We start from the raw sequence: 20,580 nt of genomic DNA, 5'->3' as shown, positions 1-20,580 counted from the left end.
GATGCCAGGAAACCAGGCCTAGCCCCCCTGCCGCCCCAATCCTGGAATGGGAAACCCCCAGGGGACCATGGTCCAGGATTCACATAGACTTTGCTGGACCCACAAAAGGACACACCTTCCTCATTACGGTAGATGCTTACTCCAACTGGTTGGAGGTAAGCAACATGAAAACTACCACCACGGAGGCCGTTACCAAAGAACTCAGCAGGCTGTTCGCAACCCACGGCCTCCCAGACGTCATCGTATCCGACAACGGGCCCCAATTTACCTCGCTAGAATTCGGAAAATTCCTAGCAGAGCGGGGAATACGACACGCATTAACAGCGCCGGCACATCCGGCGGCGAACAGGAGGGCGGAACGGATGGTTCAATTTACAAAAAAAACAATCCAGAAAATAGAAAACGGGGAAATCCAAGACAAAATAAATAAAATGCTCTTAATACAACACATAACCCCGAACACAACAACTAACAAAAACCCGGCAGAACTATTAATGGGGAGGAAATTAAGGTCCCCATTAGACAGACTGCACCCCACATACAACCCAGAAAACCCCCCAAACTCCTCAAGCAAAGACCGAACATTTAAACCAGGCGACGCAGTATACGCAAGGAATCTTACTGGGGACCCACTGTGGATACCAGTGACCGTAACCCAAGTGACAGGTCCCCGCTCGTACCGTTTACAGACAACCGACGGACGAGCATGGAAACGACACATCGACCAATTAAGGTCAAGAACTACCACGGGAAACACAACCGACACACAAACAGACACGAACACATACCCAGAAAAAGAAGGGGACCCCCCCCGACACAAACCAAGAGGGGAGGGAAGACCCCAATAACCAACCCACACCAGAAAGAAACTGGGAATACTCACCAACAAACAGCCAGCTCGAAGCCTCACCAGGAAGAAGCAGCCAGGCCAGCTCAACCAGCCCAGAAAGACCAGGCGGGAGCGGCAACAACCACAGCTCAAACAGCCCGGGTAGACCGGGAGGGAGCTGCGACGAAAGGCCCGGCTCAACCTTCCAGGCGGTTCCATTGACGAGGCAGAGAGCAACACAGAACCCGACCGAACCGGCCGGGAGCCAAGCACCAACTAACCTGCGCAGGTCAAGTAGGCAAGTACGAAGCCCCGCCTACTTACGGGACTACGTTACGTAGGACCATACCAAGAGGGGAGGGGTGTTCTGTATAGTCATGTACATACTCGTAAACACCGTGCGGTGATTGGACAAGACGCGCGGCGAGCTGATTGGCCGAGCAAGCCGCAGTGATTGGCCCGCCAAGAATCTCCCGCGATTGGTGGAAACTAATCGCGGGAGATTCAAAGCGGTGTCATTGGCTGCGGCCGCCGCGGCCAAAGAATAAAAGCCGCCGTTTTTCCCTTTGCGAGCCGAGCCGATCTCGGAGCAAATAAAGAGCTGAAACTAAGTCACTGGCTCCGAGTCTTCTTCCACGACGGACACGACACTATGACTATTACTAAGTGTTGTATCTTATGATTCATGATGAATGTATTTATGATGACTATGATCATGATTCATCACTTATATCTTTTATGTACACTGAGAGCTTATGCACCGAAGACTAATTCCTTTTGTATCCAATTACATTTGGTCAATAAAGAATTCTATTCTATTTACCATGGAGTCCCATGTCCTGCATAACCTTATTTATTAAAAATATGGATTTAATTTTTAAAAGATGAAATCTAGAATTGTTCAACATAAAGCCCACTATGTCTGCAGCATTGTTAATTGACACAGTCTGTTTTTTTACAAGCATTCCTTCCTTCAGGTCCCACACAGAGCTCTCAGGCTCTGAAAAATAAAGAACCAATAACCACAATTCTTTGCTTTCCTGGAAAAATGAGGGATGGGGAGGAACTAATTACAGGTAGTCCACATATGACAATTGGGACTAGAATTTCAATTGCTAAGCAAGGCAGCTATTAAGTAAATTGCACCTGATTTAATGAGCTTTTTGCTATGATTCTGAAGCAAATCTCTGCAGCTATTTTGTGACTCTATTATGTGGTTGTTCAGCGGAGCTGGTTTCCCCCATTGACTTTGCTTCTAAGAAGCCAGCTGGGAAGGTTGCAAAGGGCAATCAGATGAACTCCATGATGTTGTAACCATAAATACATGCTGGTTGCCATGTGCCCAAATTTTGATCACATGATCATAGGGATGCTGCAATGGTGGTAAGCATGAGGAATCAGTTGTATGTCACTTTTTTCAATGCCTTTGTAAGTTTGAATGGCTGCTAAATAGTTGTACGTCTATTTAGTCTGTAAGACTAAGTCTTACAACTTAGTGTAGGGTGGTTGAAAGTAGACCAGAGGATAACCTCCCATTTGCCTTTCAATAAATAGGGGCTTTGCAGGAATAATGAACTGTGTTGCAAACAAACAAACAAAAAATCTGTGCTGACCACAAGAAAGCAGCAAATCAATAGACAGAAAACTCTTTGTTTCCACCTAGTGATTGCCTTTATTTTAACACCCTAGAGAATTTATCAACTTCAGCAACTGAAGTTGTGAGGCTTCCAACTCCCAGAATTCTCTGGACAGCAGAATTCTGGGAGTTGAAGTTCAGATATCTTAAAAGTTGCTGAGGTTGAAAAAAACTAACAGATCATCTAAGTGAAGAGTCCATCTATTTCCAAAATTTCCTGGGTACTCCAGCCCCAAAACTTTGCCAGCTCCTCAATGTTCTGTGGATGGTTTGCTTTTAACTCAGATCTGAACTGACCCTTGCACTGACCACTTTATTGATTGGGCAAAGGTTACATTTATCCCTCCACCCAGTGAAACTGAGGGCTGGGAGGCTTTTTATCAGTGTGTACATATTGGTGGGGAGTGCTATATTTATATTTTATTTTAGCAGCCTTTTAATCTAGTCCTTTGGCAACTATCTTCTGTTCTCTCTACAGGATCTACCATGTGGAGCTTTTTATGTCTTCTTTTCCTGTTCAAAATTCTAGTCCCTAGTTTTGCTGCCTCCCTTCATAGCGAACCTGACCAGCAACAGATTGAAGAAGGTAAAAAAAGAAATTGGGAATGGGGGATTTGTTATCCAAACATAGTGGCAGATTTATGAAGAAGAATGCTTGCATGCTCTGCATATAGGGCAGGGCTGTGAAACTCCTGGCCCATGGGCCAGATGCCTCACGTGCTGGCCACGCCCATGCCTGGTTTAGCGAAACATTCAAGAAATTCCTACTTAGAGATCCAAATGTCTCTTTTCCCAGGATTGTGTGATAGCTGTAGAAGGTGGCCATACAGGACTAGGAAAAGACAGAGGTGCTTTATAGGGTGGACATCTCAAAGAAGCTTTTCCCCTGAAATTCACATCTGACTACAGATTTCTGACTACAGAAATTCCAGTTAATTTCCTCCAGTCTCCTTTAATATACTTTAGATTCTGCAGGACTGCAACAAATAAACAAAAAAGCACAGTCAGCTTTTTACTTTATCTTCCAAGCATTCCCAAGTAATAACCCAAAATCCAGTTTCTTAGATATAAATGCTCCTGAACAATAGAAATCATGAGTGGTAGAATGAATGTCCTCTAAAAGAGCTTTGACTAAACTAATTTCATTAAAAGACATTTAGATATGGCTGCTCTTTTTTTAAAAAAAATAACTGTATTAAAGATTATAATAGAAAAGGAAGGAAGGAAGGAAGGAAGGAAGGAAGGAAGGAAGGAAGGAAGGAAGGAAGGAAGGAAGGAAGGAAGGAAGGAAGGAAGGAAGGAAGGAAGGAAGGAAGGAAGGAAAACTGCTGTTCTTGAATGTTGAAGCAAAGTAGCAATCCTGTAGAGTCATTTAAGATATAATCATTCAGTGGCCCAATGATGATTTCTTTAGTTGCCCAAGGTTGCCCAATATTCCTGGATCCCAATCCAGTATTCAAAAGAGAAAGGTGTACAGCCCACAAGCTAGTATTACGTGCAGCCCTTGACATCTACCATAAGAAGTTATGGGTTTGGTCTTAATTTCTAATCTCTGTCTAAGAGATTTATTCAGGATTTTAGCAAGAGTTGGTTGCCCTTCTCTAAAACAGGTTGGCAAAAAGGGGAGGAAATTAGAAAACTAGGGAGGGGAGGAGGAGGGGTAGAAAGAAAATGGATTTCTTCATCCATTTTAAAATCTGGATGGCTTCGGGCTGCCTAGCATAGCAGCCCAAGGTTGTCTGAACTGGGAAGGCAATTTGCCATCCCCTCCCATACTTTCCCATGCATCTTCTATCTGGGGCAAGACCCACGCTTTGGCCATTTCCTCCTAATTGCTACATAGAAATGCTATTCTGATTGCATGTCAGAGCCACGATTGGAAAACTTCACAGTCTCATCCCTGAGCATCAGTCTGACAACCTTCCTTGAACGTATGTTTAAGCATCTTGTGAAGCAGTGCATTTTGGCAAAATGAAGTGGGTGGACCATGGATCAGGAAGGCAGCAGTTTTCAATCTGCTATCTGGCTTATCCTACCTCTCACACTCACTGTTTTATTTTATGTAATAATACATAATTACACAAAATCCTTCCTTAATGAGGTAATTAGGACCAGAATTTCCATCATTAAGTAGACATAAAGCATGACATCATGTGATTGTGCCATGTAGCAACGGTAGTTCCAGCAATTCTAGTTTTTGAAGTTAAGTAAATATGATAGAAGTTCTTAAGCAAGGACCTCATATCACTGTAACTTCTGACTTCCTACCAGCTTCCAGGAAATCAGCAGAGAATGTCAGAAATTGTGATCACATGACCACTGAGATGCTGTGATGACTGTAACTTTGAAGACTGATGGTAACAACCACTCAGCACTGTTGCAAGCTCAAATTGCCACTGAATGAATGATTGTTGAACAAGGATCACCTGTATTTGTCCTCATTTAGTGATCACCTTGTTTAGTGATTGCTTACAATTACAATGGTGGTAGAAAAAGTAACTTTACAAACAATCTTCACATTTAGAATCTTTGCAAATCTGTAAAACAAATGAAAGATAGTAAGCACAGTTGCAATTTCATTCAGCACTGCTTCACTTAACTGTTGTGTTGCTGGTTCCAGTTGCATTTGCTAAACAAAGACCCCCTACAGAGCCAGCCTATCTATTCTCATAGGTTATCCTGAGGAGATGTGTCCCTCACAGAAAAAAAAGTTTACTAATCTTTGCTCCATTTTCTATATCATCTGGTCTCTTCTGCTTTTAAACATGCAATGTAGCTAAAACCAGCAAGAGGATGCACTCAACAACTGCCACATGAATGGCACTTCTCCCCACAATGCTAATGATCCATGATCCACTTCATAAATAACCAGCAATTAGTGCATCTCTGAGTCTTGCAGAACCACATTCCAAATGCAAGCAAGGAATGCAGAGTGAGGGGAAAACGCAATGCCTTCCCACAAAGAGCAAATAAGCTCTTTCCTATGGGAAGGCTTGGGATTGTAACTGGAAGTACATTACAAAGACTTATTCATGATGTTTATGATGGGATCATCTGGAAAGATCTGATAATAGAGAGAGGAATAGAATCTTATAGGCAAATAGTCAGCACAGGGTTCTCTCCCAAACTCTCCCAAGTCTCCAGTCTGTTTACATATGAATGGGGTTACCCCAAATTTAATTTATAACTGCTGCTTGTACCAAAGTCAAACTGGCATCCTCTCTTCTTCCTTGTATAGAAGACTGTTTTCTTCCAAACAATGTAACCCCACTTCAGCACCTATTGGAAGGAGAGCGTTATTCAGGATTTCAGGATTGTGAGACAGGATGGTGGAACTGTTTTCCAGCAGAGTAAAATGGCTAGAGAGTAGGAGAAAGGGTAAATGAGCTGGTGCTGATGCTGATGCAGCAACAAATGCTGTCTCAAAAACAGGGGTGGAGTGTCTGCAGGGCTCATGTGATTTCCAGTCTACTTTTTGGGTGACCCCCGCTCCCCCCATGAAATTGTGCAGCCAAACTTCGTTGGCAATCTATTGAAAAACTTTGTTGTGGTTTTCTGTCTTTTTTTTTTTTTTCAGAAAAACTGCAAAACTGATGTGTAAGCTTCATTTAAACTTAATACTTCAAAAATATTATGTAAACCCTGTTGGGAATAAAAAGTAACATGAATGTCACTTCTCCGTGTGGCACTTGGTTGCTAAAAAAAGAAGTGTTTCCTTGAAGAAATGTAACTTCTAGCAAATCAAAGTTTACCCATTCTTATAGTATCTTAATGACATAGCTGGTCCTTCTGAAATTCTGCATTTCTTTATTTCCACTCATGTGTCCTCTCGTAGGGAGTAAAAGAGAATTGGATAGCATGGAGTAAAAAGGGAATTGGATGGAAATAAAATCTTCCCGTCATCAGCCAAGACTGCTAGATAGCATTTCCTTCTCAGATATTTTAGATATAGTTCTTGGGGTGGGGGGAGGTTGCTTCCTTTATTTAACAGGCATCTAGCTCTGCAGCACACCAATTAGAATAATGTTTCTTAACTTTGGCAGTTAGATGATTTATGGATTTCAACTCCCAGATTTCTGGGAGAATTGAGGAATTCTGAGAGATGAAGTACACACATCTTCAACACTTCTGTAGAGCAATGTTTACAACCTGGGCAGCTTCCAGATGCTTGGACTTGAACTTCTAGAATTCTCAGCAATTGCCAGCAGGGAATGCTGACTTTTGAAGTCTATACAGCTGAAAGTCGTCCAGGTTCAGAAGCATTCTCTAGATCGTATACACTTTCTCTGAGTACTAAGAGATATTGTTGATAGAACTTCATGCCTGCTCTGAACTTCAGGATAATGTCTGCTGGTTCCTGTTCCCAGTGTTCCTGGATGCCACTTCTGCAAACAAATTCTTGAGCCGTAAGATTCTTTATAACCACTGGGATCTTGAGCTGATTGTGCAAGGCAACTTGGAGCGTGAATGCAGAGAAGAAGTTTGCAACTATGAAGAAGCTCGGGAAGTCTTTGAAGACGACTCACAAACAGCTGAGTATGGGGAACTAGGTGGGCTTAGGGTGCCCATTTAAATGTCATAAAAAGAGGACATGCCCCCCAGTGGTGGGATTCAAAAATTTTTTACTACCGGTTCTGTGGGCGTCGTGTGGCTTGGTGGCATAGTGTGGCTTGGTGGATGTGGCTTGGTGGGAGTGGCAAGGGAAGGATACTACAAAATCTCCATTCCTTCCCCACTCCTGGGGGAAAGTTACTGCAAAATCCCATTCCCTCCCCACCCCACTAACCTGCTTTCCAGCTCCGTTCTCCTGTGCACGGCAACAAAAGATCAGCAATCAATCAGCTGGGACTTGGGAGGCAGAGAATAGATGGGGGCGGGGCCAGTCAGAGGTGGTATTTGCCTATTCTCCAAACTACTTAACATTTCTGCAACCGGTTCTCCAGAATTGGTCAGAACCTGCTGAATATCACCTCTGATGCCAACCCCCAAAACAGATATTTATTTATTTATTTATTTGTTGATGTAGTGTACTTACTACTCAGTTTACAAAAGACTCTGAGTAGCTTACAGTAAAACAGAAAGCATTAAAATAAAAAGAAACTAATTAGATTCCCCAAACTATTGACATCTAGTCTACTGACACACCAAAGCAAACATTATTAATAATAAATGTTCCCTTCAGTGAGGGAACTCTCTGTATGATCTTCCTGAGCTCTAGTAAGGTTGGTATTGACCTGATCTTGGATGGAGCATTGTTCCAAGGGATGTATAAATATGACAAACATAAAGGAAATGTAACATACCTTGTATTAAAAGGAAGAGAGTAACCAAAGACCTACTTTGCTGTCCAGGACCTGTTATTAGACATCTTTATGTTCTTTGTTTTTCTTCTCTTTTTTATTTTTAAATTAGAGACTCCATTAAATAATGCAAGTTTTGAAATGGAGGACAACCCTTTATAAAGTAAAAGCCATCTTGGCAGGGGTGGGATTCAATTTTTTTAATAACCGGTTCTGTGGGCATGGCTTAGTTGGTGGGTGTGGCTTGGTGGTCATTTGACTGGCTGGGCATGGCCAACTCAACATCGCTCACATTGAGGCATGCATCTCCTCGCCTAACCTCTCATGACTGTGGGGATGCTGCAACATTTGTAAAATTGAAAAATGGTCATAAGTCACTTTTTTTAAGTGCCATTGTAACTTTGAATGGTCACTCCACACAAACAAAGTACCAGCAAAGGAGGGGGGGAAAACTCCAGAGACATTCCTGAGACAAGAAGTCTAGTCCTGCCAAGAATGTAATAAGGGTTAACGGAGAGGCAGTTTCTGTAAGCAACACCAGAATGTTTCCTTCCTGCCTTCCTTACAGGATTACTCCAGTAATTTCTTCTAACAACCAGTTCTCTGAACTGCTTAGAATGTTAACAACCGGTTCTAGCAAATAGGTGCAAACTGGTAGAATCAGTTTGCATCTTAGCCTATAAGTATAGTTATCTATAAAGTGGAGTTTTCCCCAAAGGATACTCTTTATATATGTGTACTTCAATGTCCAGAATTCTCAGTAATGACTGTGCTGACTGGAGAATTCTGGGGTTTAAAGTCTACAATCTAGAAATGGCCACGTTTGGGAAATTTTTCTTTAAAGTACTGTATTGCAATCTTCAAACTATTTGCTGTTGTTGCACTTTTGATTCTGTGTCACATTAGTAACTATCCTCTTGATTTTGAGTAGCCAAAACTAGTCAGCCCTAGCCTACTCTTCTCAAGGTCTACTAGAGTACAATTTTCAAAACTTCTATTCAATCTGGACAGCACATTTGGCAGATATCAGATTGAAATCGCTGAATTTAGGCAATGGAGTCATCTGTACTGAATATCTTAGTACCAAGAAGCATTTATTTGCTTATTTTACAAAATATATTTTTTCTAAAATGTAGATGTTTTTCCCAGATACAATTTAACCAAAATAATAATTAAGGAAATATGGATGTGAAGTTTGAATGCAAATTTGGTTAATGATTGTTAATCATAATTGGAAATCTTCAAGTGAACCAGGCTTACAAAGCAACTGTTATCCTAACTATAATTTTATATGATATCTAAATGGACAAAGATACAGTGGTTATAGCTGTTCTGTCACCCTAAGGGTGTTGCACTACAGTATTGAATTATGAGTTTATAAAGCTGAATAGCGTGAGAAGATGGAAAGCTATAGTAGAGAAACCATTCTAAGCTATGGTTTGAATAGTAAACCATAATGAATATAATCATGGTCATGTGAGATGTCTGAACTGAACAGTAATTCTTTTGGTTTCTTAAAGGCCCAAACATTTAAAGCTTTGTGGGGGTTTCTGTATTCTTCAGTTTGGTGATTTTCTGGCAGATGTTTCATTACTAAACTAGGTAACATCATCATCAACTTTCAAATATCAGATTTCAGATATCAAAGTTAAAGCTTTTTTTTATTCCATACGTTGGCTGAGTAGGAAGTAATATTTATAGGTGTACACACACACATACACATAATATGTACATAGCAAATATATGGGTATATATATGCCAATATTCAATATCCAAATTCTGTTTAATATCCTCTTGAATATCCTGTTGAACAGGAGTGCTGATTTACCACTAGCTTATCAAATATTTAGGAGGCAAGGAAGCAGCAGAAGCAAACAGCAGCCAAGGACTTCATGGACAGCATCAACACCCCCAATTAACATCTAAACATACAACAGGCACTCTATAAATACCACACACAGAACAGCCTGAAGCACATACTCTGCTAGAGAGAAGTCCCTGAAGAGGGGCTCCAGTATAAGTCCGAAAGCTCAGAAGACAAAACCTCTGGTTCTAGTGACCAACCCCGATTGGATCCTGCAACATTATCCTGGGAACACGTATATTTGCCTTCATTCTTATTGAATATACCATTGCATCAGATGTAACAATCATGTCAACGGTCATATTTACGCAAAATACTAGATCATGGTTTAGGATTATAAAACTGAGGTTCAACTCTCTTTTCTTTCCTCGGGCTTGAATGCAAAGAAAAATTGGGAATTTCTACTTGCATTTCAGACTAATAGCACTTAGCACTTTGTCATTTGAACCTTAAATACAAGTTAACCATTACTGCGCTTTGTTGGAACAGGCCATTTTCAGAACTTGTAGCTTTTTACAGTTGGCCATTTCAGATAGTCCATATTTAAGGATTACTATGCTCTGTCAGGTTCAGATTACATTGTAAATTTCTGTTCCTTTAACAAAGAGGTTTTCAATTCTTCCTTCTGATTGTATGATAACAGAGAATAGACCAGCAGGTGCATAGAGAGATGGTTAACCACAATTTATCACTATGCTGGTGGCTGTCCCATTAAAGTTCCAAAGCTGCTAAGTAACTTAGTTCACTGTTCCCCAACCTTTCCATCTCAATGGACCAGAGGAAATGGCGGCGGTAGGATGGTTTTGCAGGTGTGTATGTGTGTGTGTGCATGCCACTTTCACAAAAGTAGCTTCCTGTGCATGTGTCACATGCCCTTGCACTCTCCAACACTTTCACGTCCTGGTTCTGAATGGGCTGTGGCCCAGGGAAGGGCCACAGACTGGGGGTTGGGGACCCCTGACTTAGTTGACTGAGTCAGTTCTCCTTGACATTTTTTTGTGGAGAATTTAGAAGAGATAGATTCATTGTGTAAGCCACAAGTAAGGTCCCAATTGAGATTTTGATTGACCGTTCCTAAATCCTGCCAGGGAATCTCTGGCCTGAAAAGGTGGGAAGTGAAACCAGCATGAATGGAAAACTCCCAATATAGCAGTTTGAAATGGTTAGCAGAGAAACAAATTATGGTTAAGTCCCAGATTGTTTTGCATGATTCAAGTCATATGTGTGTCAGCAGACAAGGAGAACAGTTTGAATGGAATTTTTTGAGATTTCTAGCATGCTGTCTGCATATTTTATTTATCTTATTTTAACAGGTTGGTACTTCATTTATAATATAGCAGATAAAGTTTCACAAAACACAGCAGATGGTTTCATCCATCCCAGTAACTCTTTTCTAAACAAGCCACATTGCAGTTTAACATAAAGTGTGGATTTAGTCATTAGATTACTCTTCCTAGCGGAAAATGTACTGTACATTTCCACCAACCTCTTTTCTGAGTAAATAAGCTGCAATATTGGAAGTTTTCCATTCATGCCTATGTATGACATTCCACACCAGCCTCTAACTTCCCTTCAAAATTTTCTATATTTTTACAAACTGGTGTTTGTGTGGACACTCCACTAATAAAGGATATTCTCAGTCAGTCCTCCCCAGCCAGCAGGGGACTTATATATACAGTAGAACCTCTGATCACGGCCATAATTTGTTCAATAACTTTAGTCGCAACCCAATTTGGTCGTGACCTGAACCTAATTTTGGAAATTTGGCGCTTACAAAAAAAATGGTGCAGAAGGGGAAATCAACCGCAATTTTTTTTATGAAGTTTAAATTATAGTGGGTAATTGGTTAACAACATGACATTTCCCATGATTTATTGCGAATGAAGTATTGGTTTAATTATGGGACTCTTAAACAGTGCTGGACCAGTAGCCACATTAGTCTTTTGTGGTAACAGAAGTTATGGTTCCTGCCCCAATATATATGTTAATTTAAGAATGTTAAGATGATTATGTATTCTCTTTGACTATTATGGTCATTATATTTTTTCATCTAAATTTTAACTGACTTGTCAGATCTCAACTGAATTGTCATATTGCTGCCATTTTTGTGTACTAATGAGCCTTGTCTATTGGAGATAATGATTTATACATCCAAGGAAATTAGCTGTAGTTCTAGGAACAATGAATCTTTTAAGGCACAGCTACATAAGAAATCTAATAAGCCACATGCAACATGCTTCTCCACCCCCATTTTTCTGTGGGTCTTGACTCTGAAATAAAGCATGGCAGAACACATATGAAAACAAATGTGAGACATAAAACAGGTTTTAGAATAGATTTAAAATAATAAAAAAAGGAAACAAACCACCTCATCCAATTGAGTGTTACAGCTTCATTTTTTATTCATTAATTCATTCAATTTTTATGACAATTTTTATTGCAAGCCCCCCAAAGTTGCTTTGCAGAATAAGATGGGAAGCAAATTAATTAAATAATTAAATAAATACTTTTGATGCCTCTAGCCACTTGGATGTAGTAATTAGGTTACTGGCCTACAAACCAGAAGCCTGTGAGCTCTAGGCCTGCCTTAGGCATGAAAACCAGTTGGGTGACCTTGGCCCATTCATTCTCTCTAAGCTCAACCCAACTCACAGGTTTGTTGTTGTGGGGATAACAGGAGGCAGGTCACAGCTACCAAAGGATTCTGATTTTGTTTTAACAATGCTAGGAACTCGTACAGCTCTTCCATATGTTGAGTATTATTTATAAAGAGCATGGAAATTCTATTGAAAAGTGCGTTTTTGGAGACATAATGAAATATATTTCTGTAGTACCTTCATGTGTTCATGTATAGGCAGAAAAGCTAAGCAGGCTGGTGCTTGATTTGTATTTATAGGCTGAACAACTCATTAGGATACAGCAATACAATATCTTACGCAGTCTTTCATGTGTGTCAGGTAACATATTTCATAATTCCTGTGTATAATCATATGGATGATAAAAGTTTAACTCTCACACATTTACAAGACATGGAGTTGGATAAGATTATATTATCAAGCAAATCTTCCAGTCTGTATGTTTATAGTAATTTGTACAATTTACATAGCTATCATGTTGTTACATCCTCTAACCCCCACTCCTTTAACCTCAAACTATCCCCTATTGACCTCACCCATTCCTAAGAGGTCTGTAAGGGGCATACATAAGTGCAAAATCGTGCCTATTGTCCCTGTCCTATTGTCCTCATTTATTTGTAACTATTTTCTGTATTCTTATTCATGTTTATAATTATACCTATTATTTTGTAAGTGATAGACAAATCAAAAAATTAAAATAAATATAATTTACTCAATATTCTACTGTAGATAGTTTTCAGTACTTGGATGGAGAAAGAATGCTTCTTTGTAGATTTGTATTTATTTACTGAAATAGAGAAGATTGTTTGCTTTTTTTAAAAAAATGATCAGTTTTTTTAACCAAACAGTAAAATATTTGATTTTCAAACGTTCATGACTTTATTATAAACTGATTACTGCATTTATTGACTGCTACAGGTTCTTTTCTTATGGGATGGTGCCCTCTAGTGTACTTCTTATGGATTGCAAATATTATATTCAAATCAGGATTCCTGAGAAATCTGGCCCCATGGGATCACAGTATAGCAATTTACTAGTGTACTAAAACAGAGATGTGGTCAGCACTTAGTCTTCTTGAACATCTGACCAACCATGCTGCTGATCCTCCCCAATACCATTTTAAGTTTCTACATGTCTCTGACTTATTGTCATTTTGGGGGCAGTGTACTATATATAAAAGATAGTTGCGCATTCCAGTAGAGAGAAGTTACCTGAGAATGGGCTCCAGTATAAGTCCAAAAGCTCAAAAGACTAAAACCTCTGGTTCCCAAAACTATCCCAGATTGGATTCTCCAATATTATTCTAGGAAATCTACATTTGCCTTCATTCGTGAAAGGTAGTTAGGTCCAGGTGCCCAAATATAGTATCACCACAGGCAAATAAGCCCTTCAAGACTTAGTTTGCTGTTTTGGTGCTAAAGCTATTTTTTCCCTTTAACAACCAGGAAGCCATTGCATAAAATTATATCATGGGTACAATAGAGCATGTTTCATTCATCATTTTATTAATGGTGTTATTGGGTGACTCCTAGGCAATGGGATCTGCTCAGTACCTATTGGCTGCTTTAGCCTCCTATGGGTATGCCCTCTCCCTCTGGACCCTGGATGTTGCATTTTGAACAGTGGGAATCAGGCTTTCTTTTGTCCCTGGAGGGCCTGGATCAATGAAACAGCAGTTGACCAGCAGTGGCAGTAGGGAATGTATCCAGCATAGAAAGAGAAAGATCCTATGCAAATCCCATCCTTCAACTTATTCACTGTTATTTGGACTGCCAAATGTTCAGGTCGATCCAAGTCTTCAACTCAGGCTTTGTCTGAGAGATGTGAGGCTACATAACGGTCATCCTTTCCTGCATTATCTGTTTCCTCTTGCAGTGCCAACATTCCCCAGCTGGGTGAGGTGGCAGATGAAGGGTTGGTTTGACAGAATGCTGAACTCACAGGTCCCTCAAAATGCTTAAAAAGAAACAACAACACAGCAGTTCCTGCTTCGTGTCAGAGCCTAGGCAATTGGGATTGGCAGTGAGGAGAGCAAAATCTAGGCTGGGTTAGCTTCTGCTATCTCACACATAGGACGAGAAACTTTAAGCAAAGAGCCCATAGACATTTGTAGGCAATACTGATTACCTTTACAACAGAAGACAATAAAAGTGACTTTTGTTTTGTTGGATACTCAAAAATCTTTTGATACTATCAAGCAAGTCACTTACAGTCAGGCAGCATGAGACAGATTAAATAAATAAATAATGACTTTTATTATCATATTAACGTTATTCCCCTATTTTGGTATTCCTTCCAGAAAAAATTTTGGGAGACCTATCCACACAATGGAAGAGGAGGAGCAAGTAAGTAAGGGTACAAAAAGGGTACAAAAAGCAATGGGAAGTTTCATGTATTTGTGTTTTCCAATGCTACATTATCTATCTTGAATCAAGTGTTACCTTTATAGATAACTAATAACTTGTAGGGACTTCTAAAATCTTCCAACCACTATTGTGTATATCAGAGGCCTCCAAACTTGGCAACTTTAAGACTTGTGGACTTCAACTCCCAGAATTCTCCAGCCAGTTGAAGTCCACAAGTCTTAAAGTTGCCAAGTTTGGGGACCCTGGTGGATATAATAGTAACAAGGCTGGGCATTCTTCCCCTTCAGCATTAACTTAGGTGACAAAAGACCTTTCCAGTTTTCTGAGGTAGTGCTGTCCACCCATCCTTTATTGAGGAGAAAACTGTAATAAGAATTTTGCTGTCCCATTATTAATCCTTATCCTGCCTCTGCTGCCTTTGCTTCAAGTCATTGCAGCCATTGCTGTCTTTCTTTCGAAGAAATGAGTTACAAGGTCTAAACGTTTTTGCCATATTCAAAAGCAGAGGTCTCCAACCTTGGCAATTCTAACACTTCCAGCATGGCTGGCTGAGGAATTCTGGGAGTTGAAGTCCACAAGTCTTAAAGATGCCAAAGTTGGAGACGCCTGTTCTAAAGCTCTGTTACCCCTTAGAGGTAGTCCAGACAAGAAATGTAACTATTAATACTAACTCTATCTTTATTGTAAGGCTACACTAACAAAATCTTGTACAACAAAATATTTCTCTCCAGAGAACTACTTTTTCCCATGCCTCTTCTTCTGTGGACTGAGAAATCTTTTATGCGCAGGTGCCTGCAGCAGCTTTTCCTCCCATTTCCCAAGGTCATTCTCAGATACCATTAAGTGGTATGGTGGCCTAGAGGTGGAGCGCTTGCCTCACAATCAGGAGGCTGGAGTTCGATTCTAGATAGAGGCAGATATTTCTCTCTCTGGGCACACTTAAAATATATCTGCTGAATGTCAGGAAGGGCATCCAGCCATTAGAACATTCTGCTAGCTCCATTCACTTGCCCAGACTCCACCCCACAAGGGATTATGGGATTGTTAAAAGATGATGATTATTCTCAGATACCATTAAAAGCTGCTATTGGATAGTGGCAGCTTAAGCAGAAGCACTTTGCTTTAACTCTGATGTTTAAGTCATTAGCTTTCATGGTCTAAGGACAAGATGAAACCAGCATCATGGGAACATGGCAGCACAAAAATGTTGCCATAGGTACTTGTACTAGATTAGATGATAATGGGGAAAGGCTATAAGATTATATAGCTTCATATGGCTTTATTGTAGTGTCTTCTAACATCACCCAACCATTGCTATGCTCAGAAATATCAACAAAAAAGAGAGGCTTTTTATTGTTACAACAATGGCTGGGTGAAACTATAAATTACAAGTTGGGAAGAAGCCTCAGTAGAATGAAAATGCCATGGTTCAGTTCCTCTACCCTCCATTCTCAAAATGCCTCTGAATGAGATCTGCAGCCTTAAGACATGAAACAGCAATGCTGCTCTAAAGATTCCTTATATTCTATGGTAATGAGGAAGCAGCTTGCCCTATCATACCTTTTCCTTGCTACAAAGATGTGCTTATACAACTTTCTCCTGCTTAATCAAGCAAGTCACCCTAAAACTGTATGTTGATGTATGTTCTCCACCTCATTGCATGTCATATATTTATACCAGATCAACCAATTCAGACTGTAATTATTGCAAGTGGGGCACTAATGTGACAGATAATAAACTTTTTCTCAATGATTATCATTATTGCTTATAATTAACTTTGGATGGGTAATGTTTTGATGACTGGGGACTACACTTTTTTTTTTCTATGAGAGAAAACTGCATTGAAAGGTAGTGAGGAAAGCGGATGAGACATTCACAATAGATGAGCCAAGATTCTATACTTCTCCAGGGTACTTCCTTTCCTTTTTAAAATCAGTTTAAAGATATTTTAGGACATATATTCCAGTTCCATCCCAGACCAAGAAAACCAAAATTGCTGATTCTCAACATTGGTGCACCTATAATTTAGCAACATGATTAAAGGGGGCTTTGGGATATCAAAAAGTATGGAGGACGTATTATTTGAGCCATCGTGATATCCCGATAGTCCTGACAAATTTGAATTGGAGCTAAAGCTCCTATTCCAGGTTTATTCCAATATGCTGTGATCCAGGTCTTTACCCCAAGGTTTCCCAGTTCCAAGAGGCAAGACCTAATATGGCATGGCTGTTAGAATTAGGATCTCCTGTTTTAAGCAACAAGAGTCCCAGTAACCCTTCCTGTCTACCTGTTTTAATAGGAAATGCTGGAATAGACGTGGCAGGCCTGGTGGCTGGCCTGATTGCAGCTTTGGTGTCTATTGTCATGATTGTAATTGTGGCCATGTATTGCATCAAATATCGTGCTAAAGAGAGAAATCGATCCAGGTATGTGTCAAGATCCACAGGGAGGTATTTTGTGCTCACCTATGTAATAAAGGGAGTGAAAAGGGAACATAATTCTAACACTTTGACACCAAGTAAACATGAGGTCAAAAGCATTTGATTCAAGATTAACAGTTGCATCAGTAAAAAGAACAACAGTATTATGGGGATTTATATCAGCCTGCTGCAAAGACAGCTGATCTCTAGATGAATCAAACTATAAATCTGATAATTTTTAGCTGTGTGTATATTTTCCAAAGTGTATGTCTTTTTGAAGTTGATGTCTTTACACAGTTGTTAAAAAATACATTATTAAATTACAGTTTCCAGTATCCCCATCCTGCATAAATCTTTCATGAATTTCATGTGAAATAATTTGTTGAAATTGATAGTTTTCTCAATTTTTTTTCCTTTCATGTGAGTTATTGGACTAAATTTCCCTTAATGTCCAAACAGCCTGTATGCTTTCTAAACAGCTGATGAAAAGTTTGCTAATTTTTTGTTTTGATTAAGTGAGGCTTACAGACAAAAAGGCTGTGAATTGTTTTAGAGGTGTTTTTTTCAACCTCAGTCTCTATTTCCTTTCAGAAGAACACAGGAACATTTGAATCCAGAGATTCCCCTTGCCATCTTTGATGATGAGCCTAAGCCAGAATCTGCACCTGGGCTTCCTTCTTATGAGCAAGCAATGGAATCTTCAGGGGTACATGATGCACCACCCCCACCTTACAACAGGTAGAATTATCACTGGGATCCTACTTCAAAGTTTTAACATTATCTAGGGATTGTGGAACTGGATATAGAGGGAAAGGAAGGTTTGAGACTCAGGCTGCTTAAAGAGAGTGTGCAATAAAGATCAAGATCCTATCTGAACTGAACCTTGGAAAACTTTTTCAAGGAAAGTGCTATGGATTATGCAGAAAGCCTTATTCCCATGGAAAATCTGCATGAACCTACAACAGACCAAAGGCCTTTGTTCTCAAGAGGAAAGGCAGTACTGGAGTTGACAGGAAGTTCAGAATCACCAACAGAGCTTATGTTAGCCTCCAATGCGGGGATGGGAAACTACAGATGTTGAACTTCCAGGAATCTTCATCCCTACCTCTGCTGGCTGGAGCTGATGGGAGTTTAATTTAGCAACATCAAAAACGCATGTGAATAGGGGTGAAGGCACAGGTTTCCTTTCCCTTCTCTGTCTCTAGGGAACTGGAAGAAAAAAATATCATTCTCCTTAGGAGAAATTAGATTCATTCACTCTACTTTGATCAGAAAGAGAAAATAGTTTTAAAATTACCAATTCTCCCCACTCCCAAGTCCAAGCAATGTGTGTATAATACCTTCCGTCTCTTCTAGACTTCTGCTCATTAGCAATTCTTATTTGATCCATTAACATGTAGTTTCCACACTATTTATGGATCATGGATTCTGTCCAGAGCTCTACAAACCTAAAGGACAGAAGAATTTGCTATTTTTCAGCAACAAAAAAACTTTTCAGAATGTACCGCATTGGATCATTGGGAAAACACACTACCTAAAGCTCTTTTCAGATAGAAAACAAATGTGACATGATTAACAGTGACAAGAATGCCAGGCTGTTATCACAGTACGGAACAGCAGCACACAATGTAACTTTCATCTTTCATTGGCTCTGGCTGCAAAATTGAAAGTTGAAAAAAACTTCATATTTGTATGAGTGTGGCTATGCACACATATACATGCATACATGAAAATAACAGCAGCATCCTTTTCTTTAATTAGCACTGTAAAATTGATGGGGTCATAAAAATTGTAGGATGCTATGCTCCGAAAAGATGGGGTATCCAAAATAATAATTATGTGTTATTTTTTAAGGATCAACTAAAATGTTGATTAAGAAGCAAATTTTCAAGCATATCTTTTCTTCAAGAGGGATAGCATTGGTGTGGCTACCTAGCATATTTAAGTCACTGCTAGATTTCTAGTTCCGTATGCTTAAATACTCTGATGGCAGAAATAACCATTTAAATTACTCACAATGTCTTCATTGCAATGTTGCCATGAAATATTGCACATAACTTAAATTAGTATTTGCTGTTGCCACTAGTACCAGATCAGCTCAGGGTCAGCAATACTGGAGGCAGTAGAGCCAGATAAGGAGTAGATGTAAAGCAAAATGAAGATAACAGGAAGACCTAGTAAACCTCCAGATTTTCAATCTTTAATGGCCCCAAAAGTTCAGGAGAGTTAATTAGAGTTAATTAGAGATTCAGCAGATTTAATTAGAGTAGGCCAATCTTTTCCGATCACATTGTCTTTCAAATGTGCTGCTCTATAATCTTCAGAATTCCCATGCAGCATGCATGTTGTGGTAAGTACATCAATATTAGTTATGAAGAAGGAGGGAATCGTTAAGAATACTCCATTCTTAAATTTGGATCTTTCTCTCCAGGATTATGGCTACTGTTGAAATCTGACATATATGATAAAGCAAGAGACTGGCACTCTATTCAGAATATGCTGCATTCAGTAGTACTTCAGTAGAGTACTACTGAAAGGGAGCCAGTGATCCCTGTAGTTATGAAGGCTAGTCTTGAAGGTGGTTCAACCTGCTTGGCATTGATTGATGACTTTATTGCAGTCAAAGGGTATATCTTGCTCAAAAGGAACAGATGAGGGAAAAAGGAGGGGGGAGAGAAGCTGTATGTATATGTAAGGCTTCTGAAGCCTCCAGATAAAACCATGAATCTGAGATTGGAAGTTATGATGAAAGCCTATACGAACAAAGGGAAAGAAAATTCTATCAAGCTAGCAATATAGAACAGGCTGCAAAGCCAACAGAAAGCACACATTATATTTTACTGAAACAGTTGCAAAACTTTCCAGAGACAGCTATTGTATTAATAGGGAATTTTGAACTTCCTCAACATCTGGAAGTCTATTAAATCTGGAACATTTCAGTAAAATCCTGTCTTCCTGGTCTCTCTGGCTCTCAGAAAATAAAGGACGGAACAAAAGAACTCATACCCTGGATTTAATTCTAATCATTGGAGAACCTACAAGTGAGAGACATATATCCAACCAGTTGAAACAAATGTAAAGTACAATTGTAGATAAACAGAAGTAAAAGGGCAAGGATAGAATGAAACATTGGCTTGGCCATATATAAAGGATTTAGGTGTATCAGTAAGTCATAAGATTAAGATGAGCTAGCTGTATGTTACAGTTGTTAAAAATTTAATTCTAGGTTATATTAATCAAAAGATAATATTCAGTTTGAGAAATGAACACTTTCATGCTGTTTAGCACTGGCTGAACTTTATCTAATATTGAGTTAAATTTGGGTACCACATTTTTAGAAGGTCATTAAGGAATTAGATCATACCCAGAGGATGGTGATTCAGATAGTAAAAATCCTGGAAGTCCTTCTGTGTAAAGAATTGTTGGAAGAACTATGTTGAATTTACAAAATGTTAAAATTAAATATGAGAGCAATACTTGATAGACTGTTATGAAGAAGATGAAGCAGATTTGTCCTCTGCTATTTCAG

At 39.5% G+C, this 20,580-nt stretch overlaps 1 protein-coding gene across 4 annotated transcripts in view; it reads left to right on the top strand.

Annotated features, from left to right (window-relative positions):
- The window catches only part of PRRG2 (proline rich and Gla domain 2), a 34,950-nt gene that overhangs the window by 12,308 nt on the left and 2,062 nt on the right, over positions 1-20,580 (top strand). For all 4 annotated transcript variants that reach the window (XM_087945250.1, XM_026669630.2, XM_087945248.1 and 1 more), the window contains 5 exons: positions 2,944-3,051; positions 6,833-6,996; positions 14,565-14,610; positions 16,931-17,057; positions 17,643-17,789. In XM_087945250.1, the coding sequence (XP_087801376.1) occupies positions 2,952-3,051; positions 6,833-6,996; positions 14,565-14,610; positions 16,931-17,057; positions 17,643-17,789 (584 nt within the window). In that variant the 5' untranslated portion in view covers positions 2,944-2,951. The remainder of the gene's footprint in view (positions 1-2,943; positions 3,052-6,832; positions 6,997-14,564; positions 14,611-16,930; positions 17,058-17,642; positions 17,790-20,580) is intronic.

This window comes from Notechis scutatus, chromosome Z (genome assembly GCF_049901735.1).
Source record: "Notechis scutatus isolate UNSWTSFEM ecotype Mainland chromosome Z, rNotScu1.2, whole genome shotgun sequence".
Classification (NCBI taxonomy): Eukaryota; Metazoa; Chordata; class Lepidosauria; order Squamata; family Elapidae; genus Notechis; species Notechis scutatus.
The sequence above is the reverse complement of the archived record's forward strand: the minus strand, read 5'-3'. Positions and strand labels throughout refer to the sequence as shown.